Raw genomic sequence first — 24458 nt, forward strand, 5'->3', positions numbered from 1 at the left:
TCTACAGCAAACATTTACAGAGTTAACACACACAGAAACCACTGTCATTCCACCCAGAGAGAAGGTTAACAAGCATCAGAGATTTCTGTTTTACTTGGAGAGGTACCAGATTAGTTCCAGGGGCACTTATGCAACACAACCTTACAGCCAATTCTCATTGTTTGGGTTTTTTTTCCTCTTTTTTTTTTTTCCTTTCCCCTCCACTCTGTGCATGTACAAGGTGGGTTGTTTTTTTTTTTTCCACCCAGTTGTTTGCTTTTTTTCCCCCCTCCCTCTCCAAGTTAAGCATGTGTGGACAGAGCCCTCAACCACAGCCAGCTACATCAGAAACTATCTGCTCCGCGTAGCAGGTATTTTGGTAAATATTACATCATTGACTCTCCGCAGCCTTGCGTTTGGTATCAGCCACACGGCTGCAAAGCTGGACCAACTGCCGCCATCCCGGCACCGAGATGGTTCGGTTCCCTCCGGCCACACAGCAGGGGCTAAGCAAGGTGCCTCCTGGGTTCTCGGGGTGGGGGTATTTTTAGCACGGCAATTCAGCGGCCCCTTGAAACGAGAAGGCGTGGGGCACTCGGAGGCGGGCAGAGGGGCGCGGGTGCAGGCTGGCTTGAGGCCGTGCTCGCCCGCACAGGTACCGCACCGGCTTCAGGAGGGGCAGGGGCTGAAATGGGCTTGGCCATGCCATCCGGCGGGGAAAACGGCACCAGTGCCTGACCCTCCTCTGTGCTGCAGGTGCCTTTCAGTAGGAGGAGGTTTGAGGCGTCATCCCTTCGAAGGCTAGCGCAAACTAACCCATCCACCTTGCCGCCAGGTTTTCCTGCTGTAAAACCACCCGGCTGCTGTACAAGGTGCGGGGGCTCGGCCGGGGACCTGCGAAGCACGCGGGACCGCAGTCTCTTGCACGTGCGTGCGCGCACACAGGCGTGCCTTCAGGGAGCGGCATCCTTCACTGCTCTTGCAGGAGGAATGCATGCCTGCATAAAGGCTTGAAGCCTCATCTTACCTGCTCAAGACATGACATTTAAAACAGTGAAGAGGCATGGAATGGTATTATCTACCCTTTAATTGCTATAAAGAGTAATGCTACTTTTATGAATGGATGAGTGGTGACCGAAACCATTTTCTTCATTGATAAATCTCTGATTCAAGCCTGAGTAATATCTTACTAATTAAGGTGTTTTGCTTGTTCCTTTTTAAAGGCAGTTCTCTGACATTTGTGTATTCAGCCTTGGGTGGTTTGTTTTGTTTTATTTTGTTGTTGTTCTTGGGTTTTGGGTGGTTTTTGAGGTGGGTTTTTTGTTTTGTTTTGTTTGGGTTTTCTGGAGGCCAGAAGTTGCCCTCACTGAGTTACCAGTCAAATACCATCACCTTCCTACCACAGCAGGGTAGGTGGAAAGCTCAGGGACTCGAACAGAACTGACCAAATTATTTTCTTTCCTCTAAAAGGTCTGCAAGGCAAGTAGGTTAGAAAAGGAAAAGCCAGTTGTTCCTATTCTTGTGAATAAAGGTATTTCAATTGTCAAGCCTAACAATCTCCGTACATAGGAAAGACAGACTTCTATAGGGTCTTCACACCGGTCATTATGGGCTCCACAGAGTGGTATCAGTAACAGCTCTTTTGCTCCTATGCTGACAAAAGCACTTAGAATTCCAGGGTTGGCATCTGAGAACCTTGTAGGAATGAAACTTTAAAAAAAAAATATATCCCATACTGTTGTGAAGCAGATGCTCATGGCAATCTGATAAAGGCGGCTTTGTCTCCCGTTCATGTAAGAGAGCCGGAACAGGGAGGGTAGGTTGTACGGCAGGTTAAAAAAAAATAATCAAGCTTCCAATAGTGGAGAAAAATATCATATATGACCTTGACGATTCTTCCCATGAGTAAGAGGTGCACTCATTTTCAGGGGTCGGTGCCCCTCTTCTGCTTTATTCTTCTTTCATGTAATTTCTCGTGTGACGAGAGCAAGGGGTGGAAGGAAGAGACGACTTTTGTAAATGTTCAATTCCTGAATATTTTCTGTCCTACCTGTAAAAGGGCAGCTGCTGTGTGACACGGGTTATGGGTCAGCCCGCAGCCGTCATCAGAAAGCAGCACTCGTTTCCCTTGCACCGCTCCTCCCCTTTCACAGGGGCCCCGCGGACCAGCGATGCACAGGGAGCCGCCACGCTGCACAGGCAGAGCTGCTGGAGAGAAGACTTCAAACCTGCATCTGAAGAGAAGAGATAACTTACTTTCTAATCTAAAAAAGAAATGACCAAAACACTGGGAAATGTGGGAGCGGTTTTGGCTTATCCTGTAAACATTTCTGGGATCTTTGTGCACAGCCTTTTGTAGCCAAGCGCAATACGCTGAACGCTAGGTGGGTAACAGCACGCTCCATGCTTAGGGCATAAGAACAGCATGTATTTGTTTACTTATTCAAATAACACTAGGGGTGAGGTTGCTCAACAAAACAGAACAACTCTGCTAAAAGGAACGGAAACTCCATTTACATACGTTCAGAATTTTGCGATTCATTTAGCCAGCCAGCTTTGAAAACGGAAAATTCATTTGTTCTTTAATTTTTCTGAATATGCATTATTTTACAGTTAATTTTTAGACATATAAAAAGAGTAAAAGTAACTTTCAAATACAAGACAGTGTTCTCACCGTCCAAATCCATTCAAAGAACAGCTTTTCGTTTCCGTCTCCAGGTGAAGCCTATGCAACCTCCCCAGAGAGCAGCTTCTCACGGCTTCCGTTGCCTTGCCCGCTTTATACCACGGCATTTTACAAAACAGATGTTCACAGACCACGTTTACTGTGCTGCCTCGGTCGCGCAGGGTGTGCCGACAATCAGGGTATCGATGGCATAACACCGGTGGGAGGACAGAGGGGGCAGATTCAGCAGAGTAGGTAAAAATACTACTATCTCAACGCAGCGTTACGCCTGCCAGTCGGTAACGATTTACCGATTTACCCAAGAATACTTCGACTGCAGTCCCCCCACTGATGCAACCGTTATAAAAACCCTTAGGAAACACCTTTTCCGATGGGCTTGCGGCGCTCATTTCCTGATCCTTACCGGCACACGCCCAGCGCCACCCCCACCCAGCATTTGCACTGGGAACTCCTACCAGCACAGACCTGCTGTTTTATTTTTTGTGCAATTGGTTAACACACGCGAATGCAAAACAAACCCCCAGACAACAGAAAACCCAAGTCACAACATACCAGTGGCCGCACCATCTCCTTGCTTGAAGCACTGACATCTCTGTCGCAACCATCTTCTACATTATCAAACCAGTGGCTGTTCTTGATGAGGCTCTGTCTCGCTCCAAGCGTTTTTCCTCAATGCTTTCAAGGCAGCAGAGAATATATATTTCCTTGCAAGGGTAAGTTCCTCTCACAGAAGAATTTAAACTGAAAATGTGTGCCACTCGGGAAAATAAATTCTAAAATATTACGTGGAAAAGTGGCGAGCAGGGTTACTGAGGCCACATCTCATGGATGGGCATAAATGGAGATCTCGGCACCAGGGGGAAGCTCAGTTCTGTACGCACGTTGCCAAGGCTGCTTTGGGACACCATAGCATTTGTTAAAGGGTAACTTCTGCTTTGTACTAGACAAAATGTTCAGATTCGCTCAAACTTTGAAGTTTGCAGAGAGGTGGATGGGTCATCCATCCAAAAAGCTGGAAAACACTGAAGTTGCCAGCTTGGAAAGACACTTGTGATGCTGGAAGTGCCCTTATCACAACAAAATAAGCAAAACCGCTTAAGAACGGGAGCGACACCTTTGGGGCACGTTGTACGTCGGTACAACGCGACGCCGTCGGAGGCCGTTTGCCATCCTTCATTGCTGTATGTCAAACCTTTAACTTGGTGCTTTGTAGTTGCATCTACGGTGTTTAGAAATAAAACAGGCAGGGCCGAAGCGCTGCGCTCTGGGGTCTCCGCGGCGGCACCACCCTGCCGATCGCGAGCAGCTGGGGGTTTATCTCGGGGGCTGCCGACCCCTTGCTGCAACCGGCTGCTTTGCACAGCTGCGCACGAGAGTGAAGTGCTGAAGGCCAGCAGGAGAGCTGTGTCACTGCCAATAGGACTGAACTGGTTTTGATGTAAAAAAAAAAAAAAAAAAACATTCAGAGGCCAGCACATCCCCTACCGTCTCTCACGTACCGAGACAAGCAGTGTTGGAGACCAGGCTGTTGCCTGCACTAGGGAGCACATCGGCATCTAGAGACCGAACCCTTCAGCACCAGCCACCGGGTACTTTACACAGGGGTTATTACCCGAGTAATAACCATCAACTGCTTTAGCTCACAACCACCCAGCTGCACCCTTCCTTCACCTCTGAATTCGGAAAACACCCTGCCTGCCATCCTGTCACACAACCTGACCCCTGCCACCCACCTCCCACTGGTCGTGCTTACCAAGCTAGCTTGTTGCTGACCCTCCAGGTCCCTTCCCACCTTGTCCAAGGGACCCGAGAAACCTCTAAAGGCTTCTGAGCCTCTTTCTGACAGCCTCTAAGCTGCCACGTCCTTTTCCCAGGCTCAGACGCTTCCTCCTCTCTTGTGAGTCTCAGCTTTTCTTTACTCATCTCTTTCCCGTCTCTTCAAGTGCCAGCGCCTCCTCTTGCTGGAGGTTAGTCTCAGTTCCCAAGGCAGTTGACAGGTTCTCCTAACTTTTACAGTTAGAACCACAATTTTTATTTTTGGCTTCTTTTTGTTGAGAATTTTTTTGGGGAAGGCAGTAGAGGAGGTTTGAAGAACAAACTCCTATTGCACAGTCCCCGCATCCCTCCCTCTCTCTCCAAAACCACTAATAATCATGCAACTATTAAGTTCCAATCAGCATCAGCAATACTTAAAAGGATCAGAAACCAGATTCATTCAGTTTTTAGGTTTAAACTAGCATTTATTTTTCCAGGACATCCTAGCAATCAGATGTCCTCTACCTGCCAGGTACTGAAAAGTAACAATACACAAAACAGACTGTGGTCTTCTTCATAGCCTGTATTTCATTTCGTCCCAAATTCAAAAGACACCTTGTACTTTAAAAACAGATCCCAGCAGAACAACTCATCTGACTGGAAACAATCATGTATGTTTGTTTTGTCATCAGTTCAACCCCATACGGTTTTCCGAGGTCTAAAGTTCTGCTGTGTCCTGCCAAAAATCACTTGCAAGTATCTTGTGATAGTCTGATGGGAACGTAAGCGCTGGTAACGCTGAAACACCAGGAGAGCTTTGCTGAGGTTGGAATGCACCGCAGACACCCCACTTGTCCCAGGAGTCAGATTCTTGCACTGCCCCCACACCCCCCATACTAATCTTCTCTATCAAGTCTGATCAAGTAAAACCGCATCTTAATCATCTTACTCTTCAGCCAGCATTAGCAAATTTTCCCCAGTAATTTAGTCCAAAAACTTTAAAACACAGACTCGTCTTCCTATGGGATATAATTAGACTTTTTGTCAAAACCATTAAAAATTGGGGTTTCTCAGCAGGAGGGAGGGAATGAAGAGAGTAGCATGTGTTTCAACGAGAACAAATGTTCAAGTCCAAAATAAGCAGAACTTGGGACAAGCCATCACAACTGAAAGCAAGGAATCCCACTCGTTCTGCCCCAACCTACCGTAACATGTTTCAGAAAGAGAAGCTAAATTAAGACAGCCTAGCTCGTTAAGAGATCTCATCAATTCATACCAAAACAAGTGCTTGGAATACATCCTCCATCTGCAAACTCACTGATCTTCCTCAGGGAAGTCTGCTCCGTCACACTCACCATTCCCAAAACAAAAAGGTGCAAGGATCTGGGTATTTCTGTGTTCTCAACACAAACCTTCCACAGCCGTGCAACTTCCAGTTTGTACCAGTGATATAGAGCAAAGGTAGATCTATGTAGTCAAGTAAGACCCTTGAACTGCTCTCAGACTCTTTAGATGCCTCTGGAGGAGGAAGTGGGACAAAGAACCCTCCCGTCAGACGACTGCAGACAGCAACTGCGTACAAAACAACCAGAAAAAGTTCAAGGCAACAGTGACACTCTCGGAACAGCCCCAAAGCGCTCCCCACGGCAAAAACAACAGACCGCCACTAGAAATCAGTCACGCTTGCCATGTGTCCATCACCTTAATCATGGAGGCGGTACATGGGAGGAAAACAAAACGCTGGGATTAGCGAAGGCCGGCAAAGCCTAACGGTGAAGAAGCAAATTAGTAGCAGATTCATATGACGGTGCTGGTGGGGAAGGAGGAAAAAAAAGTCAACTATAGATTTCAAGGTAACAGACTTTTGCAGTAGGCTTTTCTCCCTCACAAAAGGAAGAATTTAACTTACCGTGTCATTTTCCTCTTACACCAGCCTCCTTTAATTTCTCCCACTCAGTGACTTCTTCTAACTCTCCATCCTGTTAATTTAGTTTGCTAATATTTCTCCCAATTAAATGTACCCATTTGTGCAGTTTACACTTCAGAGTATTTTTTTCCAGTCTTTTAACAACAGCAACTTACCTGTTAAGTGCCTTATATTTCAAATCAGCATTTTGAAACTGAAGTTTTATTTTGTGCTTCTCTTAAAATTGCTATGATCAACAACTTACCTGACGGCCCCTGGAATCTTACGGCTAATGCTAGGGCTGTCAGCATTGTGCTTCCCTCCTTCAACCGCACCGCTCCAATTTGTGCATCCTGCATATCCATATATATTTTCCTGAGTGCCTTGCTAGGGTTTAAATTTTTTTTTAAAGGACTAGAGGATTTTAATCTTAAAAGAAGTGCTACTTCATATTTACTTAACATTATATTCTTCCTTCACATAACTATAAATGCTAAGAATGCAAGAACACTCAAGTGATAAGACATTCCCGTATCAAATTCCCTTCAAAAGCTGACCAGGGAGAAAAAGATGGAATCTTTCTCTGGAACCAACCAACCAACCTCAAACTGCCCCGCGCTCCACCGCTTTGGCAAAGTGCATTTATATGGTTGATGTTATGCTTCCCTCTACAGTTTGTGATAAGAAGTGCAGTCACCTCTCAACATTCTGAAGCCTTCCTTAAAAAAAACAACCAACACACAACCCAATCTCTAGCTGCGAGCAAAGCTTAGCAAACAAGCTTAACTGAAGTGTTGTTTTGCTCATGAGAAACTAGGGGCACTGAGCAGAACCATCCCCACTTCCCTCACGCTCAGTTATCCACTACCACATGCTAATTGCCTCATGTTGTAGTTTACAGTCTATGAAAAAGTCAACTTCAAGCAGGCAAAAAGCTTCCAAGACCAAAGCCATGTAACAAAGGGTAAAAAAAGCCATCAATAACTAAGAATTATCATGGAAATAACTAGTCATCTGTGTCACAAAACAGTGGTATGGATTTCACGTAACTGATTTCCAGAAATGAATTCGACAGATGCATTAAAACCGTCAAAACAGTAGTGGTCTTTATTTCCATCAGACAAGTTAACACTTCGGTTAATATTAATTTATTTCAACATTTGGGAGATATGGAAATTAATGACTATTAAAAAAGTGAAATAAACCCCCTTCCAAAAATATATTGGATAATACACACGTCTGAATTTTATACTGTCCCTCTAATGAGCCCTTTACATTCTGTGACATCACATACAGTTTTGCAAGACAAAATAATTTATGGACTGGTTTTCAGCCTCTGATTTGTGAGCCCTCACGGTGTCTAAGAAAAGCAAGTTCACACATGCTACGCAGCAATCTAAGTACATAGATTTCAAAGGGGTCCCAACACAACTGGGCGGGGGGGGGGGAAATCCAGAGAGGTCCACAAATCAAAAAAAGGTAGAAAATACTGTGTTGGAATAAGCACTCGAATCTTAGTGTCCTGGAGGGAAAGTTAACATTACCTTAAAACCAGAAAATACATTAGTCAGTATTTTTTATAATTTTAGAAACTGGGCTTTGAATAATGCAGTTATCAGTTGTTTTCGATTAAGATCAAGTTAAAAGCTGCAGACTACAGAGAAGTCTTCAAATAAATGAAACCAAATCTCCTCCCTGTGTCATCTAATGCCAAGTATGTACCATATAAATAACATCTGTACTGGAGAACTCTTCATACAGAGCATAGATTTTCAACAGAAACAGGATTTCATTTCAGTGTTAAGCCAGTAATTAAAATTGTAGTTTGCATCTCATTTAAAATGTTTAATATAGAGGAGAATTAGTCCTGTAAAACCAGTCAGCAGCGTGTACCTGCCGCAAGTGACGACTACTGAAAAATTGCAACCTTAAACCCCCTGCCCCCACCAAGTCTTCCTGCAGTCTTGCCGAGAAACCCAGGTAGTCACAGAAAGCTTGTGAATTATTTTTTGGGGGAGGTGCAGGGGGACATTAAATAAAAAAGTGTCTCATCTAATGAGGAAAGGAAAGGCAAAACAAAAAAAAAAAAATCAATGACTAGTTTTCACAGTAAAATGCATCAGCTTTGTAGTTTCATTTGAAACCAAGAACAAATCATGAAACGTCATGAAAATAAGATAAAAAAATCTCCTAGAGTGATTACTAAATGAAGTTAAAATTACCACACTAATCAGTAAACCCCAGAAGAAAAGCAGATGCCTCATATCACATTAAACAGTATCCACTTTTTAAAATAAATCCATAAAATCTGTATGTTTGGCCACTTTGCACATTTTTTTCCCCTAAAAAATACAGTGTACAGAAAAAAAAAAAAATCTCGGTATTCCCAGTATGAATTCTAAAGTATAAGCTCAAAACCCAGAAGTTAAAGATCAGCTAAAAGGATTTTAAATTATTTACAAATCCAGCAGGTAGAACTACCATAATGGCTTCATTTCCATCCTTGTAGTGGCTTTCACTCTTATCCAGCAGCATCTGCAGTAGGAACCTCCTCAGGCAGCTTCATCACTGATCATCTGTCATTTTAAGCAATTCTAGAAGAGCCCCTACAGCTCCAAAATAACCCTTTAAAGAAGGCAAAAGCAAAAGAAACCCAATCAAATTCCAAAATAAGACATCAGCATGAGCATGTGAAGTCCTCAGTTCTGTTAGGACGATTAAGAGACCTTTCATATAAGATCAGCCCTTCTGTGCCAAGTATTTGCTGTATCTGAATTATGATGAACGTTATCCTGTTTAGGTCCAAGAAAGGACCTTTTACTGGGAGAAATCTTACACAGTTCTCCAAAACTGTCAAAGAAGAAGGAATCACAGAACCACTGTAATGATGCTGCATTGAGACGGGGCAGTTTCCATTATGAACACATCTATCTGATGGTCCCCTCAAAACTACGCTTACAAAAATTAATTCCAGCTGAAGTTTTATACCAGACCACACAAATGATGGCACTAGGGTCAGAAAGCAAAAATCAGAGGTGTGCATCGTTTAGCAACAAATACCACAGGATTAGCGCTCGAGCCAGGGAATTAACAAGGGGTATTTTCAAATGAATTTGTAATTAAATTATATTTATGCAGAACTTAGTCTGTGCATTCACTTCAAAGCAATGGCACTGAAATTCTCCCTTTTAACTTCCAGTCAAGAAGCAAGAGGTTTTTGCACTTACAAACAGAAGTTCAACATATATTTCCTTACCTCATGCTCCAAAAACAAAGCTTTCAGCTGTCCCTTGGACCAATAATCCATAGCATACGCTAGCACCTTCATAGAAATCATATTAATTCTGAGGAAGTTGCCAACAAACACCACCTTGTCGATATTCTGTAAAATCAAAAAGCAGACCAGCAAAAATTATGTTCCGCTACATTATTTGCCTCCTTCAAAATGTACTTCTGCCTCTGCTGTAAAATTAAATGGGAATTTTGGGTTCCATTTAAATTCTCCAGACTGAAAAGTTACTGACCGCTAAGTAGCGATGATGCAAGGAAAAAAAACAAACACCCAAACCCAAAAAAAAGTAGTTCTATTCCAAAGAATGTCACAGATACTGAGTATTTGCTTAAAAGCCCAGGACCTTCCCAACATGAACACGGTTGAGTGTTTTGTTGTGTTTGGTTTCTTGTATACGATGTGGCTGCACTGAAGACATCTTTCCCCCCGCTTGTTAAACGAAGCAACCTTTCAGTGATCACTGTGATTATTAAACCCAGATGGAGACCCTCTGAAGGGTCTCTGAGAAGGATTACATTAGAGATGGGAAGAAGCATCTTTCATTACCCGTTATCTGCACTGTAGTTCTGTTTTCAAAAAGCAGGCAGAAGATGGCCAACATGATACTTGACGTGTATTGCATTCGTTTCAAAGCTCACTTGACCTCAGTTTTTATATAAAAGCTTGATTTTTGAACAATCAGCACTACGGTGTCAATGAGAAAGCCACGCACTCTCCTTAGTTGGGTGCACATCAGTGTACGTAAGCAACAGCTCTCGTGCTTAAACAACGCCCGTAACTACCTTACCAAGCCCAGTTTTGCGTGTTATGCACAAAAATGCACTTGCATTTCGAATTGCTGTACCATATGATGTTCATCATACAGCAGAATTGGTCTAGACAATTCGGTAGGAGGCTGAATCCTGGAGACATAAGCTTTTACAGGAGTCTGGAAGGAGCCCTAGAAACATTATCTTCAAGAGTCCTCTACTGAAAATTACCAGCAAAAAACCTGCAGAGAAGCTAGAATGACCCGGTGTTACCTCTCCCGACTCATACAGCTCTATAAAGCCAAACACTTGGTTCTGCAGCAATTAGTTGGCTACAGACCACGGCTCTGTCGTGTCCAGCACTGCGCAGGTGACATCCCAGAGAGAACATCCTCACCGAACCCTCAGCGTTGGAGAGTGCCGATACCCAGATGCAATAATTCATTTACCGTATGTCCGATGACTGAGTTACGTGTTTGACTGTCCTCCAGCCAAACACATCGGCACAAACTTTACTTAAATAATTCAGGTTTTTGGTGATCTATCCCCTTAGACTCTGCAGTCACATCGGGATGCATTCATACTTCTTCCTAGGAACTTATATGGCTAAAAATAAGAACTTCTCAAATCAAAAGGCTGCTATTAAACATGGCCAATAGCACTTTGCATCCCCTGACAAGACAGCTTTGTTTCTGAAGGAATTTCTGACAAGGGAGGGACAAACACGTAACTAATTAATTTCCTGTACTGCAATACCATTCAAACTGATTAGAAACTACTATTTAATTTCTTTTGCATGAAACTATTTTTTTTGCTGAATATATACCTGAAGCTAGTGTTAACCAGAAATTCAAGCAAGCGGTATCTAATACTGAGTATAAAAATTACTGAAAATTTTAGATTAAAAATACTAATCTTATCTACTAGAACAGTAGAGTGTATATCAACATGCAAATTTCATATCAATTTTATTTTCCAGCTTTCCTTGACTTGACAAGGTTAAAAGTTATGTTAAAGATATAAAGTTTCCTGCATTTTTGAAATGAACTAAAACCAGCTTTAGCATTTTTCATGAGTCGGAAAACGAAGAAATGCTACTTTTATCTCTCAACAATGTCTTGCCAGTTTACTTTTAAATTGTTCACTGCTGAAATATTCAAAGCTGAAAGACAGAAGCCTTAAACTGATGAAGGGATGGTGATGAAACGCTTACTTAAGCTAACCAAATTACAACATCCTGGAAAAGACACGCACCCTACCACCCTGTCGGGTCTTGCTAAATCGTTCAACTGCCCTGCAGTAGAAAGCTATAGCCTAGCTTCAATACAGTATATACATGTATTTGCCAATTTAATTGAATATGGGAATCTATATCAAAGATGCAATAAAAAATATTCTGCACGTATTTTTGCAAGCAGCCTTGTTCCGATGCAACTTACATATTCTGCTAGTAAGAAAAGTATAAACCAGGGAGACTGGTTTCCTTTATGCAGTTTTGCTGTGCCTAGGACAGAGTGTTTCAAGTGATGTGTAGCCAAATGGTTCCAGACTATGGAATTTCTCTACCCTACTGCCAACTTTGTGCAAGCAAACTTTGCTTTGAAGTTCTGCAGACAGAATATTTCATTTATTCCCCAGCCTCATTTTTTCCTGCACATATGCAAGTCATTTTCAGTACAATATTAAAGCTGCAATCATTGGAGGAAGGGGTGGGGGGGCAAGGAAAAAATAACCCCAAACTTATCAAAACTCATGCTTCAGGGCATAAATGGATTTTGTTGAAGAACCTAAAAGTGAGCTTCACCACAACCCTAATGTAATATACACAAACTCCACAAAAGAATATATCATATTCAATGGTTTTTAAGCTCTTATCTGGGCATTTCATTCATCCAGCTTAGTGAGAATCAGAGCTGTATCTCCCAAAGGCAACTGAGGTGTCTAATTATTTAACAGAACCACAGCACTACTTTTTTCCCCTGAGAGCAAGCTATCCGGAGACTAGCTGACTTACAATGCTAAATCATTTCTGAAATCTTTTTTAATAATATTGAAAGCTACCAAATGAAGGGTTTTGTTGTGTGGTTTTTTTTTTTTTTTGGTCTTTTTTTTCCTCTAAAGCTACAGAATAAGTTTAGCTCTGCTGGAGAAATTCTACTTTGACATTGTCTGGCAAATGAAGAATACTTTACACATCAATTCACGTTCCTCCACAAAACGGTATGGATCACGCCCAGTCTGAGCGAGCCTGCCCACAAAACAAAGATGTTGGGAGCTTTTTCACAATGACCCAGAAGCATCAGTTTCATCGGCAGCCCGATTCCCGCTCTGATCGCATCGCATGTGGTTCCCTGCTGCAACTCTCCGTGCTTTGATAGCCCTGTACAATGCTGCTTGAACTCCATGCCACAAGGCAACACTGTAAAGAAGCTGAAAGCAGAGAGACCACTGAAAGCGAACCACCCTGACTGAAAGAGTCCAGCTGCGGGGAAAAAAGAGTCTGTAGCCACTCTTCACGATGAAGGGAGGTCATCAGCGACAGATACGCTGAGACTTGTGCTGTTCAACATACTTCAGAGGTGCTCTAGAAAGGGATATTAGCAGCAAACATAACATTTATTGGAATACAGAGTTATTCTGGAGAGTCAGAATAAAAACCAAACAGCACAGCAACGCTGAAAAGACTTAACACCCAGTGACTGAGCCATAAAATGGCAGACGTTTAATTTAAGAGTGAAATGACACAAAAGGAAGGGGAAAGAGACAGACACACTTCAGTACACAATGACAGGCTCCAAATTAGCCACCACCACTCAAGAAAGACTGGAGGGACTGTGGATAGTTTCTGAAAAATACAACCTCCAAGTTCACAAAAATGAAATACAAAAGAACTGTTAGTAAAGGAACTCAGAACAAGAAATTTATCAATATGCCAGCACATAAATTCATTGTGCAGCAACACAAATTCATTGTGCAGCCACACTCTGAATACTGCATGAAGATCTGATCATTTGATCTCAAAATCAGAACCGTAAAAAGATTAAAAAGCAAAATGCAACTGTGGAAGACACACACAAAGTGTCTTCCATAGCAGAGGAGACTAAGGATTAGGACTTTCTGTCTTGGAACGACCAAGAGGGAGATGTGTAAAGGTTTATTAAAAAACCAAAACCCACCAAAAGCTCTAGGGATGAATTATTTGCTATTTCTCATAAAGCAAAAAGCTAGGTAGGACCCCATAAAGTAGTAAGATGGCAGTTTGGTGAGTTTTTTGGTTTTGTTGGTTTTGTTGGGGAGGTATGGGTGTGGGTGTGTTGCTGACTGGAAAAAAAAAAAAAAAAAAAGAGAGAAACACTTTCTTTTAACCATAGAATTCTGTGGAGCTAAAAACATCAATGTATTTAAAAAAAGATTAGATAAATTCACTGTGAGCAGACAAAAGAGAGTAGTTACCACATAACAGCTCAAATATTTAGAGTTTGGGGTGGGTTTTTTTTTGGTTGTTTGTTTGGGTTTTTTAACCGCTGGAAGCTGGCAGGGTGTATGAATGGAACAATCCATCCACAGTTATCGTGCCTAAAGAAAAGGATGTAGCAAGTGTCTGACAGGAGTTTGAGGCAGAATAATGAACTATATTTTTCTTCCCTCTGACCCAATACAATGGATCTTATGTCTATCAAAACATTCAACAATACACAGTTCGAACCCATCGTGCTATGGAAACAAGCCAAGCAAAACAGTATTTAAAAAAAATAATCTGTTACGGTATAGTAAGACCTGTTAATAACTAAAAGGTAATTGAGAGTATTAATTTGGATTACAAAGGCGTTACTATTTATGTATTACAGCTTGAGAGCAACTGAACAGCTCTAAGCACCAGTGATTCAAGGAGATCTTTACAGTCAACTTTTCTCCCCTCTTCCTTACCTTTGAAGCTCAAAGTACCTCAACACTTTGCATCAAGGATACAGGTAACACAAATCACAAGAGTTAGTGCTCAGCATTAAATATGTGCATATTTACCAAGGCCAGCTACACACCTACTATACCACCAATTTGCATTTTTGTATTCTGATAATCTTACTATGTTTTTTCCAAAGGTTTTAAGCTTATAGTAAATATGCTGTCTTACCTCATTCAATGCACACATGCGAGCAATAGAACCTATGTTGTTGGTGATGGTGACCAAAGTAGCTCTGGCCAAGTCCTCTTTACTGATGGAATCTCTCTTTTCTTTACTCATCATATGGCCAAAGCTGTGTGAGGAAGATTATTCCTTTTAATAGGAGTTATTTAGGAGTGCTATAAGCCTTTAGAAATTTTATCATTTAGTAAGCTTTGCTTGGATTTGATATCCATCAATTTGAGACAGATTGAACATGTGGAAAAGGATCTCACTGGAACGGCAGAACAATGAGCAAAGACACTTCTTTTAAAACAACTGTAATTTAAAGGGAAGCAAACTACACCAGGCATTGCTTATACCCAGCTACAAAAAAAAAAAAAAAAAAAAAAAAAAAAAGACAGAGAGAAAGAAGTAGGTGAGAGATCTAAGGACAAACCACATGATACATTCAGAGTGACATTTCCACATGGACATGGTGCATAGTCCAGGGATTACGCACTCGGTTCATCACGCCCCGTAAGTTTCCCAAGAAGCTCCTTAAAAACAGCTCAATTAACACATACCTTGAGGCTACAGCAGACCCTTGAAGGCCAAACCGCTCATAGTCTCCTCCGTAAATATCTTTCACCAGCTTATCCACATTGGTGCTGTCTCCTTTTGAGGCCATTTCTAGTGCTTCTTCAAACGTCTCGCAGCCAGTCAGCAGACAGCACAGGCCCAGGAATGTTCCTCCTCCAAGACTAGAAAAGCACAGTTCCTTCAGACCAGCAGCTTGAAACAGCTTTTACCACAGCTCTCCAGACTCCTGGTTTTCACCACGGTCCACACAGCTACCAGCTATAGCTTGCAACTCCTCCCTCAGCGGAGCAAAGACAGACGCCCTAAACTGAGTTTCTATTTAACACAAATGTCATCCACCGTGGTTTTAACTGAGCCAATCTTAAATCCTTAATATTTAAATAGGAGAAATGATGCTAAATAAAGGGTTAGCTGAGAATAAGATCCAATCCAACACAGCAGAAATCAGTTTGCTACTTGTAGCACTCTAGCAAATTTTCCTTCTGCAAGAATAATTAGCCAGCAGATCGCTTAAGTCAGTGATAAAAGAATAAACAGCGATCAAAGCTAAATATCTATGCAGTGGCAAGCAGCCAAGACAGGGGCAGGAAGCAGTCTGGGTCCTTCCTGGTCAGAGCAAAGCTACCGGCAGCCCGCAATGTCTGTCTCAACCCTCCAAAGAACTCTGAGCAAAGAGCAGCCACTTCAGTATCCTGCCCAGGCTCAAGTACAGTATTTACTGACTATATAAATTTAGCAGGGAGTATTTGGCAGTGCATAACAGGTTGCTAACTCATTTCACTAAAATTCTACTTTGCACTCTTCAGCCTTAACAGACGTGAATTTCAACTTACTAACCTCTACGTCCTTCCTCATTCTTTCCTAACCCTTGAGAAAGTTAGCTTATGTGCAATGACTGCAGTCACACCGATTGGAGCCACTGTAAATAAGAGGATCAGTGAGACACCACTCTTGCACTTCAGGAGAAAGCACAGGTCAGGCAGGAGCACCATTCAGTCAGTGCTCCTGGATTATTAGCCCAGTGTTTCAGAACACATCTAGTAGCGCTGTCATCAGGACGCGCGGCCAGCAGGAGCAGGGCGGTGATCGTGCCCCTGTACGCGGCACCTCTTCCATTCAACTCGCGTTTATCGTACACAGAAAAAACAGCTCAGGGCTACCACTGCGGCAAAGATATACCCTAGATAAGGCAATAGAAGACACATATGCGGCCAAGTGCAGTATACAGGAGAAACTGTATTAATAGCGTACCACGCACTGAAGGCCAGAACGCAGCTTTGGAGGCTACCAGAGCAAATCCAAAAAGCTTCTTTGGTTGTTTTGGAGGGGTTTTCTTTCAGGTTTCTGTTTCGGTGGTTGGTTTGTTTGGTTTTGGTTTTAAGATCACTAACAATGAAGTACATCAATTTAGTTTGCACATGTAAAGAAGCGGGGTAGACTTATTGGTATTTTTACTACTAGCCTGGATGGACACATTTGTAACTGAGGTGATTTGCTGTAGGTAAGCACTGTTGCCACATCTATAGAGTACATTTAAACATGCCTCAATCTGATTTTTGGCCTTGGGAACAAAATTCTGCATCCACACTACTGAACTGAGTTCTTAAACAGAGCAGTCTCTTACCGAGCATGGGCCAGAGACCATTTCAACTCACCAGTACCCTACAAACCATTTCAGAGAGCACTAGCTGACCAAGGCTGAAACCACACTGAGGACAAAGTATGAATACAGACAGTCAGATTCTAGTCTTTACGTGCTGGCATTCCTTAATTTACCAGCATGGTCCAAAGACTAGTACAATCACTACGGAAAGAAGAGATCTAGGGAGATTCCTCTGCCAAAATCCAGCAGTAGCAGGTAATTCTACAAGGTTTTTCCTATACCCTGGATACATTATGACTACTAAGCAAGAGGGTTTTGTTTAGCCCATACATTTTTATTTCGCTGCTCTGGCTGTTCTGGGGGATCAAAGCAAGGGAGAGACAATCCATTTAGTGGGGCAGCTTTATTTTGGCAATTCACAGCAAGAGATAAGTGGGTAAGAACACCAAGAAGAGAGTAAGACAGCTCTAAATTTGAATGGATCAATGATTTCCCTGATGTAGACCCCTGTCTCTGAAGGAGTCCTAGGATATTTCCAGCCTTGCTACTGGTGGGCTTTTAAGAGAGATGGGAAGACAAGCACGATTTGGGGCTGTACCTACTGGGTGTTTTTATCTGTTCAATTATTAAGGAGAGAAGAAAATAGAATTGAAAGAACACAGAATTAAGTTTACCTGGATCCTGTGACTCTCTTATAGTTGTCCTTAGAATACACAGCTAGGATGCTGACCCCTGAGCCTATGTTAACCAGCAGCATAGGATATGGATTATCAAGGCAGTAAGGCTTTTTCTGGCACTGTTCAGGATCTGTAGGATTTTCAAAATAATAGCACTCTGGTTGGCCATTGAAACCAACAGAATCAACATAAAGGAGGCCCTGGATCAAACAGTCCAATTCATCCAGTTTATGGAGTTGTAGATCAGCAATCTGGAAAAGAACAACAAGAAATTAATAAACAAACATTTCCTAGTGTAATACAACACTGAGAAGGACAAAAGGCTCTGCTGAAGCACTTTGATCACTTTAACAGTAACACATTATGCTGGTTAAGCAGTACAAAGATCTGCCTAAGCATGAAGTCCAAAATAAAAGGAGTTTGCTATCTGCCTGACACCAGGTCCCTCTCAAAACAATGATGTGCTGTGCAGTAACATCGTTTAGTTCCTTTGCCTTTGAGAGGCTCTGCAAGCAGGGAACATTTCCCCCCGCTGAGTATTCTCAAGCAATAAATTTCTGTCCCCTTGTCCCCGTCGCAAGAGGAGCTGCGTTCTGCAGCTTTTGGGCAGTGTCTGGCACATGCCTGCACAGCAGCGTTCCTCAGGATGCAAAGTGCTTTAACTCATCATCCAACTATATTTCCCAGCAATTTAATGAAATATTCAACAGAAGTGTTAAGATCAAGAAACTTCAGTTAAAGAACAAGATAGTTAAAGCCTTACAAAATGCACACGTGTATGCTAATATGCATTAAATATGCAGTGGATTATGCTTAAAAGATTTGCACTTTTTTTTCAGTGAATGTCACCAGCAATCCAAGGGAGTTATTTCTTTAAATTATGGGGAGCACTTTAAAATGCCTCATGAAAAATAGGGTATTCCCAATGTTTGGTAAAAAACAATAAAAAACCCAAACAAAAATACTGTCAGGCCCATGCCCCCAGCAAAACGTTCATAAAAATGTAACTGTAAAAAAGGCAGAAAAACAATTGTAAGAGCTTAAGAAGGGCTTCCCCTCTGAGATCTCACAGGTCATCCGTGACTGTACTTGAACAGACGAGCCTACTTACCATAGCATTCTGTTTACTAGAATTAGTAATCACATTTCTTGAAATAGGATACAGTGACAACCTGTAGAAAGTCTCCTTTCCAGATGACATTGAGCTTAGACGTGTGTTAGGGAAAGGAGAGGGAGAAAAAATAGTAAAGTTGCCTGTCCAAACCCTGGGGTCATTTGCATCCTTACACCAGCAAAGTAGGTCTTACCTGCCTCCACTTTCCAGCAGAAAAAGCAAGAGGGTATTAGGAACAAAAGGGAGTTATACAGCACAGAGCTAGTTCTCAAACATTTGCATATGGCAGGATGTTTTTATAACAGCTAATGGAGAAGATTTACGAGGCTACCTACCTCCTATTTTTACTTCTGGAAGCTATATTAAGTCACTATAAAGAGGAAAGATATTTCTGTGGAATGGGCATGGCGAATAGGTTACATTCTTTTGAGCTATTTAAATCTCTCCCCTTAAGTTTTTTCTCTACTTATACATAGCTCTGACTTGCTTTAACTGAAAGCCATTCTACTCTTTGGGTCTGCCCTTTTGTTATACTTCTGGTCTCAAATCTTGGACCAAGATCTTGGACCAAGAGATCAGGCCAAAAAAACCCAATCCAGCGGTCTCAAAGACCTCAGTATAGATCCAGTTATTCACAGAACAACAGAGACAGGTGGAGATCATTTCTTCTTGTTTCAGTATGTCCTCCCATAACTTAAGCAATTCCTTCATATTTTTTTCTTGGTTACCACACGGCTACACATATTACAGTTACAGAAATGCAGCATAAAAGACTTGGCCCAGTTAGCCAGCAAATAAAAAGAATAAACACAAATCAGGAGAAATGTTTTTCTAAAGAAATGTTACAAAAATCTTAAGGCTACTTTGCAAATAACTTGGATTGCAGCAATTTCTTGCTACTAGACTGACAGGGAAAGCTCCAATCAAGAGATACACAATACAAGGCATTAACATAATAAATGCTTCATGCACCCTTTCTGACAGTGGACACTGTACGGAGCCACTAAGACATCCCTCATTAGAGGATTTATTTATTTTTAAAACCCAACTAATTTTGCACGTAGCTAGTCAAAATAAGGAGATTGTATACTAACCATGATCCTTCTCTAGGTTACGTGCTCTACAGTCTTGATTTCCTCATCTTACTGTATAGATGTACCATGGCCAAACACGACCTAACACACCGGGTCCAGCATGCGCAAACAAACGTGCTAGGAACCAGAAGCACGCTATACAAAGACAAGTCATTAGCAGATTTATGGTCAAAACCTCTATTAAGCCAAATACCCAGCCACAGGCTGCTTTTGTCTCACCCGCGTTACACTTTTATCAATAGGCAAGCTTCAGTGAGAGACCTTGCAAGACACAAGCAAGCAATACAAATATAGAAGTTTGGAGTTCTACTGGGCTTTTCTTTTTGAGCTCAGACGAGGTAGTCCCCCCCAGCTTATTCCACACATGAGCAAGAGTTTGCCAGAGTTTGCACTTCTGGCACCAGTGCAAACCCATAGACAAAATCCTTGTTTCTACAGACTCTCCAGTCAGCCCACCAATTTTGTAATAACAGAACAATAGAAACTAATCAAAGGTTCTTTTTCAAGCACTCTAGCGCAGAAGTTTTATTAGGTCCAGCCCTCCATGTATAAAAGACGTATTAGAATTTGCTCTGCTTTTTACAGCTCTGTGCTATATTTAACAGCTGATATACTGTAAGCAGAAAAGCCCTATTACTGCTTTCTTTCATGTATGATATTCATAGCAGACTGGAAGACTATTTTCCTGCGTTGTTGCAGCAGTCTGGTTTTCATTTTTGGAAGGAGCAAGACTGGCATCAGTATTCCACATCAATCCGCCTTCATTCAGAGAACCGCGAGCTCTGCAGCCACCAGACCTCTGAGGCTCCAAACAGCCCAGTGAGCCACCACTGCTCTTGTTTCTAAACCCAAGTTCGGGCACAGTTGCAAGAAAAGCAGTAACCCCTTCTTGTACAGGAAGCCACAATAAAGCCAGGGTCACAATTCCCAGTCCCCTTCCCTGCATACAGAACTGCCTTTCGTCTATACACTTCCCTACTCCCATTGACTCAAGCAGCAAAACGGCATCAAAATAGATGTGCCTGTCAACATCGTAACACACGTGTAAGGCAAACGTTTTTTTCTGGTGCCATCACCTGACCTACCACGCTCTACTTGTCCTCAACTTTCAGCTGTTCAAACCACTTCTCCTTGCAGGAGCCGAAGATTATGTGCAAAAACGCAAAACAAAAATGGGAGTTCTGTGTAGAAGCACGTTTTCATTGGACTTTTTCCTACAACTTTTTACAAAAATGCATTTGCAGGTATTTCCCAGCCCTTTACAAGCCCTAATTTGAGGGCAGACAGCATAATGGTCAACTTACTCTGCTCTGCGCTCCTGTAACTATATTCAGCACAGCGGCCTCTCTGGAAAAGCTTTATGTCAGAGAGTTGTGCTATGGGAGGAAGAACCACAGAACAAAGTAGTACACGGGACCCTGGAGGGAAAATCTATGACGGTTACAGGGTAACCATACGTACATTTTTAAAAAAGAGTAATTCTTCTGCGTTATAGCCAGACTGTAGAAATTCCTCTTTATTTCAGAGTATTTTTAAAATACTGGGGGAAGGGAGGGAACAAAACACTTTGGACCTCAAGGAACTCTTCAGGACCATCAAAAGGAGGGACTCAGGACTTTAACCATGTTTACAAGCAGGTGCAACACAGCACGGAAGTAGTGAACACTCCTCCGCGACAGCTCACACCTTAGCAACAAGCTCCTGAAACCCAGCTGATTTCAAGGATACATAAAAGGTCTGTTGTTACGGTGTACAGATGCTGTTCTAAGGAGAATGAAAGCCCAGCTCTTGTACACTTGCAAGAAGTGCTGGAAAATGGTACTGTCTGTTCTAGTTTTTTTTAATGTGTAGGTTTATTTTTTAATAATAACAACAAACAATTTTTAGCTGTATTAAAGTACCAGACAGTGTAAAACAAAAAAATGTGGTACCACCTTGCTGCTACTTTTAAGTATGGAAGCACAGAAGTCAAAGATTTGGATCATGTTTGTTTCTTTACAGGTGAGTGAATATTTTTACCTCAGCAAGGAAAACATGAAACAGCCCAGCACTCTAGCAGTGAGCTGAGGGCAGCCACGACGTATATGCAGCAGGACTGAAGCCTAATGGGTCAACACTGGTGTGCAGATATCTTTTCAGTAAAGCTCCAGCTCATGAAAGATTTCACCCAGTTTGAATTTTCACACGGTTACTAAGTTCTGGTGAGCACAGGAATGTCCAAACCCAGAAGCAGTTACAAGTTCATCTGTCTCTTGGACTTTCAAATCAGAAATATGAATTTTTTTTCTGTAAGAAACTGTTAGGCACATAACGTCTTGCAAGTTTTCAATTATCAATTACAACAGCCTCATTTACTATACCACCCTGGGTTTTACATGCCTTCGGGCATTGCTCCAGCTTGTATTTCTTATAATAGCTTATGGTCTAGCTTGCCCTTTCACCTCCCTCCCATTACCTCTCCTCCACTTTCATAAAGACGTGCTTTGCTCCTTTATATTTTGACTGCCTTCACCCCAACCCCCAAACCCGCTTCTTTTTGGGCTCAGATGAGGTACTCCCCCCAGCTCACTCCACACCCTGAGGCTGGGAAATATCCACTGGCACTCAAACAAGACAAGGTCTGGGCTTACCCTTTACTTGCATTAATGTCTGCTGAGGCAGAAGACAGATTCTGTACCAGCTTTGGGCAAAAACCCCACTAGTCTGGGATCCTCTGCAGAGGATCTGCCCTCTCTCCCAGCTAGCTGCAAGGATCTCTTTCCTCTCTTGAGGGGGAAAAGATGCACATTGCTCCTCCCCATTCCCTCTGAAGAGTTTCCTGGCTATTTGCGGTGGTGGTAACAGAAGGTATCACGGTTATTTCACCCATTCTCTGGATGCCACTTTCTACTCCAGCCAGTCTGCACACTACAGACCAGCACCTACAGCCTGAGCAGCAGCGTCCAGCCTCTTCAACCAAGTGAGGTGCAACAAGATTTTTGAGTGACTTACACTAACTTAGAGTTACACAGCTTACTCATCCTACAACACAGGACAGTGAGTTTATTTGTTTTAACATTAATACAGCCTACAAGTCATCTGCAGGCATTCAGTTCATACCACAAAGCCAAGCCTTAGACTCAGCTAATAACTGGCACATGGAAATCACCCTCCAGCAGTCAAGCTTACTCTTAAAGCATTTCTTTACAGGTTATGTGGAAGGCAAAGGTCTGAGTTTCAGTTTGTGTTGGTAACAGATTTTCTTCCTCCCCTCCCTCAAATGCTCTTTATTAAGTGACTGGTTTTTGGCCCAGGCTCTGCTTCCACTGATGCCAGCAGTAAAATTTCTACCAAGGCAAGTCAGGTTCTGTAGGTGTTTGTTCAGGAAAGGAATACAAAGGTCCCACCTTTGAGCCACTGCAATTGACAGGAATTTTGCAATAGAGCAGGTTTTAGACAGAAGTCTGACTTGCTCCCCTCATCCCCCACCTATCCTTTCCACTGAGCTGCTTTACAAAACAGAGTGACAGCCTAAGAATGTATTCCTCATTACATTAACAGGGTACTTCTGTGCAAGTAATATGCGTGTCCTATCATGGAGGAGTCACAGAGTATGAAGAGATTTATATTACAGGTACACAAGCAAATAAGTCTACATACTCCTTACTTTTACAGAAGTTATGTTACTTGAGCATTTACAGAATATGCAAGGTGACAGTACGTAGTTGAGGAAAGGAGGGAGGATTATCAGAATTAGGCAACAGCGTCATCCATGCCTTAACACCGCTGTTACCCAAAAATCAGCCAGCCGTAAAGACCAGTCATTCAGAAGGTGGGCAGAGAAAAAAAAAAAACAAAAACCAAAAACAAGAAAATGCACCCTAAGCTGGAAATAGTCCTTTTTCCTTTTACTGAATTATTTACTGCTGCTCTTCAATGAACATTAAGTGTAAGCGTATGGTTGGTAAAATTATTTCTGTGGTCTAGTGGAATGAGTAGAGTCAATTTTCCTACTTCTGGGGAAAGCATTCAGATCTTAAGATTGAACCACATGATTTCCCAGGCTACTGATCATTACTGCCAGCAGTCACCAAGCAGTCCATGGAGACTTCTCCAGATCCCCTCCTATCCAGCACTGTGGATCACCAGAGGGAGGTCAGATAGCTAAACCTAGCTAGCTTTGTAGATTTAGAATCATAGAATCATTAAGGTTGGAAAAGACCTCTGGGATCATCAAGGCCAACTGTTAACCCAACACTACCATGTCTCCTAAACCATGCCCTGAAGTGCCACGTCTACATGTCTTAAATACCTCCAGGGATGGTGACTCCACCACCTCTCTGGACAGCCTGTTCCAATGCCCGACCACTCTTCCAGTAAAGACGTTTTTCCTGTATATATAGTTTAAACCTCCCCTGATGCAGCCTGAGGCCATTTCTTCCCATCCTGTCACTAGTGATGTGGGAGAAGAGACCAACACCCACCTCGCTACAACCTCCTTTCAGAGGTTGGAGAGAGCGAGAAGGGCTCCCCTCAGCCTCCTCTTCTCCAGGCTAAACCCCCCCAGCTCCCTCAGCCGCCCCCCAGCACACTTGTGCTCCAGACCCTGCCCCAGCCCCGCTGCCCTTCTCCGGACACGCTCCAGCCCCTCAAGGCCCTTCTTGTCCTGAGGGGCCCAAACCTGAGCCCAGCATTTGAGGTGGGGCCTCCCCAGGGCCGAGCACAGGGGCCCCAGCCCTGCCCGGCTCCTGCTGGCCACACTATTGCTGACAGAAGTTGCCTTTCTGTGGCATAGAAGACAGGCTTAAGGTAAACAAAACGTACCTCCTGATTTTACTTTATTTTTTAATACACAAAAACAACACAGACGTCTAGATCAAACCTGTTTAACTCATTCAGGGGTTCAGAACTAGACGCTA

General features: G+C 42.6%; 1 protein-coding gene across 4 annotated transcripts in view; it reads right to left on the reverse strand.

The window, feature by feature from the left end:
- Positions 1-7410: 7410 nt before the first annotated feature.
- PANK1 (pantothenate kinase 1) overlaps positions 7411-24458 on the reverse strand; it is a 51634-nt gene continuing 34586 nt past the window's right edge. For all 4 annotated transcript variants that reach the window (XM_075107834.1, XM_075107833.1, XM_075107831.1 and 1 more), the window contains 5 exons: positions 17350-17603; positions 15057-15233; positions 14500-14623; positions 9583-9708; positions 7411-8951 (listed from right to left, as the gene is read on the reverse strand). In XM_075107834.1, coding sequence (XP_074963935.1) covers positions 8892-8951; positions 9583-9708; positions 14500-14623; positions 15057-15233; positions 17350-17603 — 741 coding nt within the window. In that variant the 3' untranslated portion in view covers positions 7411-8891. The remainder of the gene's footprint in view (positions 8952-9582; positions 9709-14499; positions 14624-15056; positions 15234-17349; positions 17604-24458) is intronic.

This window comes from Phalacrocorax aristotelis, chromosome 12 (genome assembly GCF_949628215.1).
Source record: "Phalacrocorax aristotelis chromosome 12, bGulAri2.1, whole genome shotgun sequence".
Classification (NCBI taxonomy): Eukaryota; Metazoa; Chordata; class Aves; order Suliformes; family Phalacrocoracidae; genus Phalacrocorax; species Phalacrocorax aristotelis.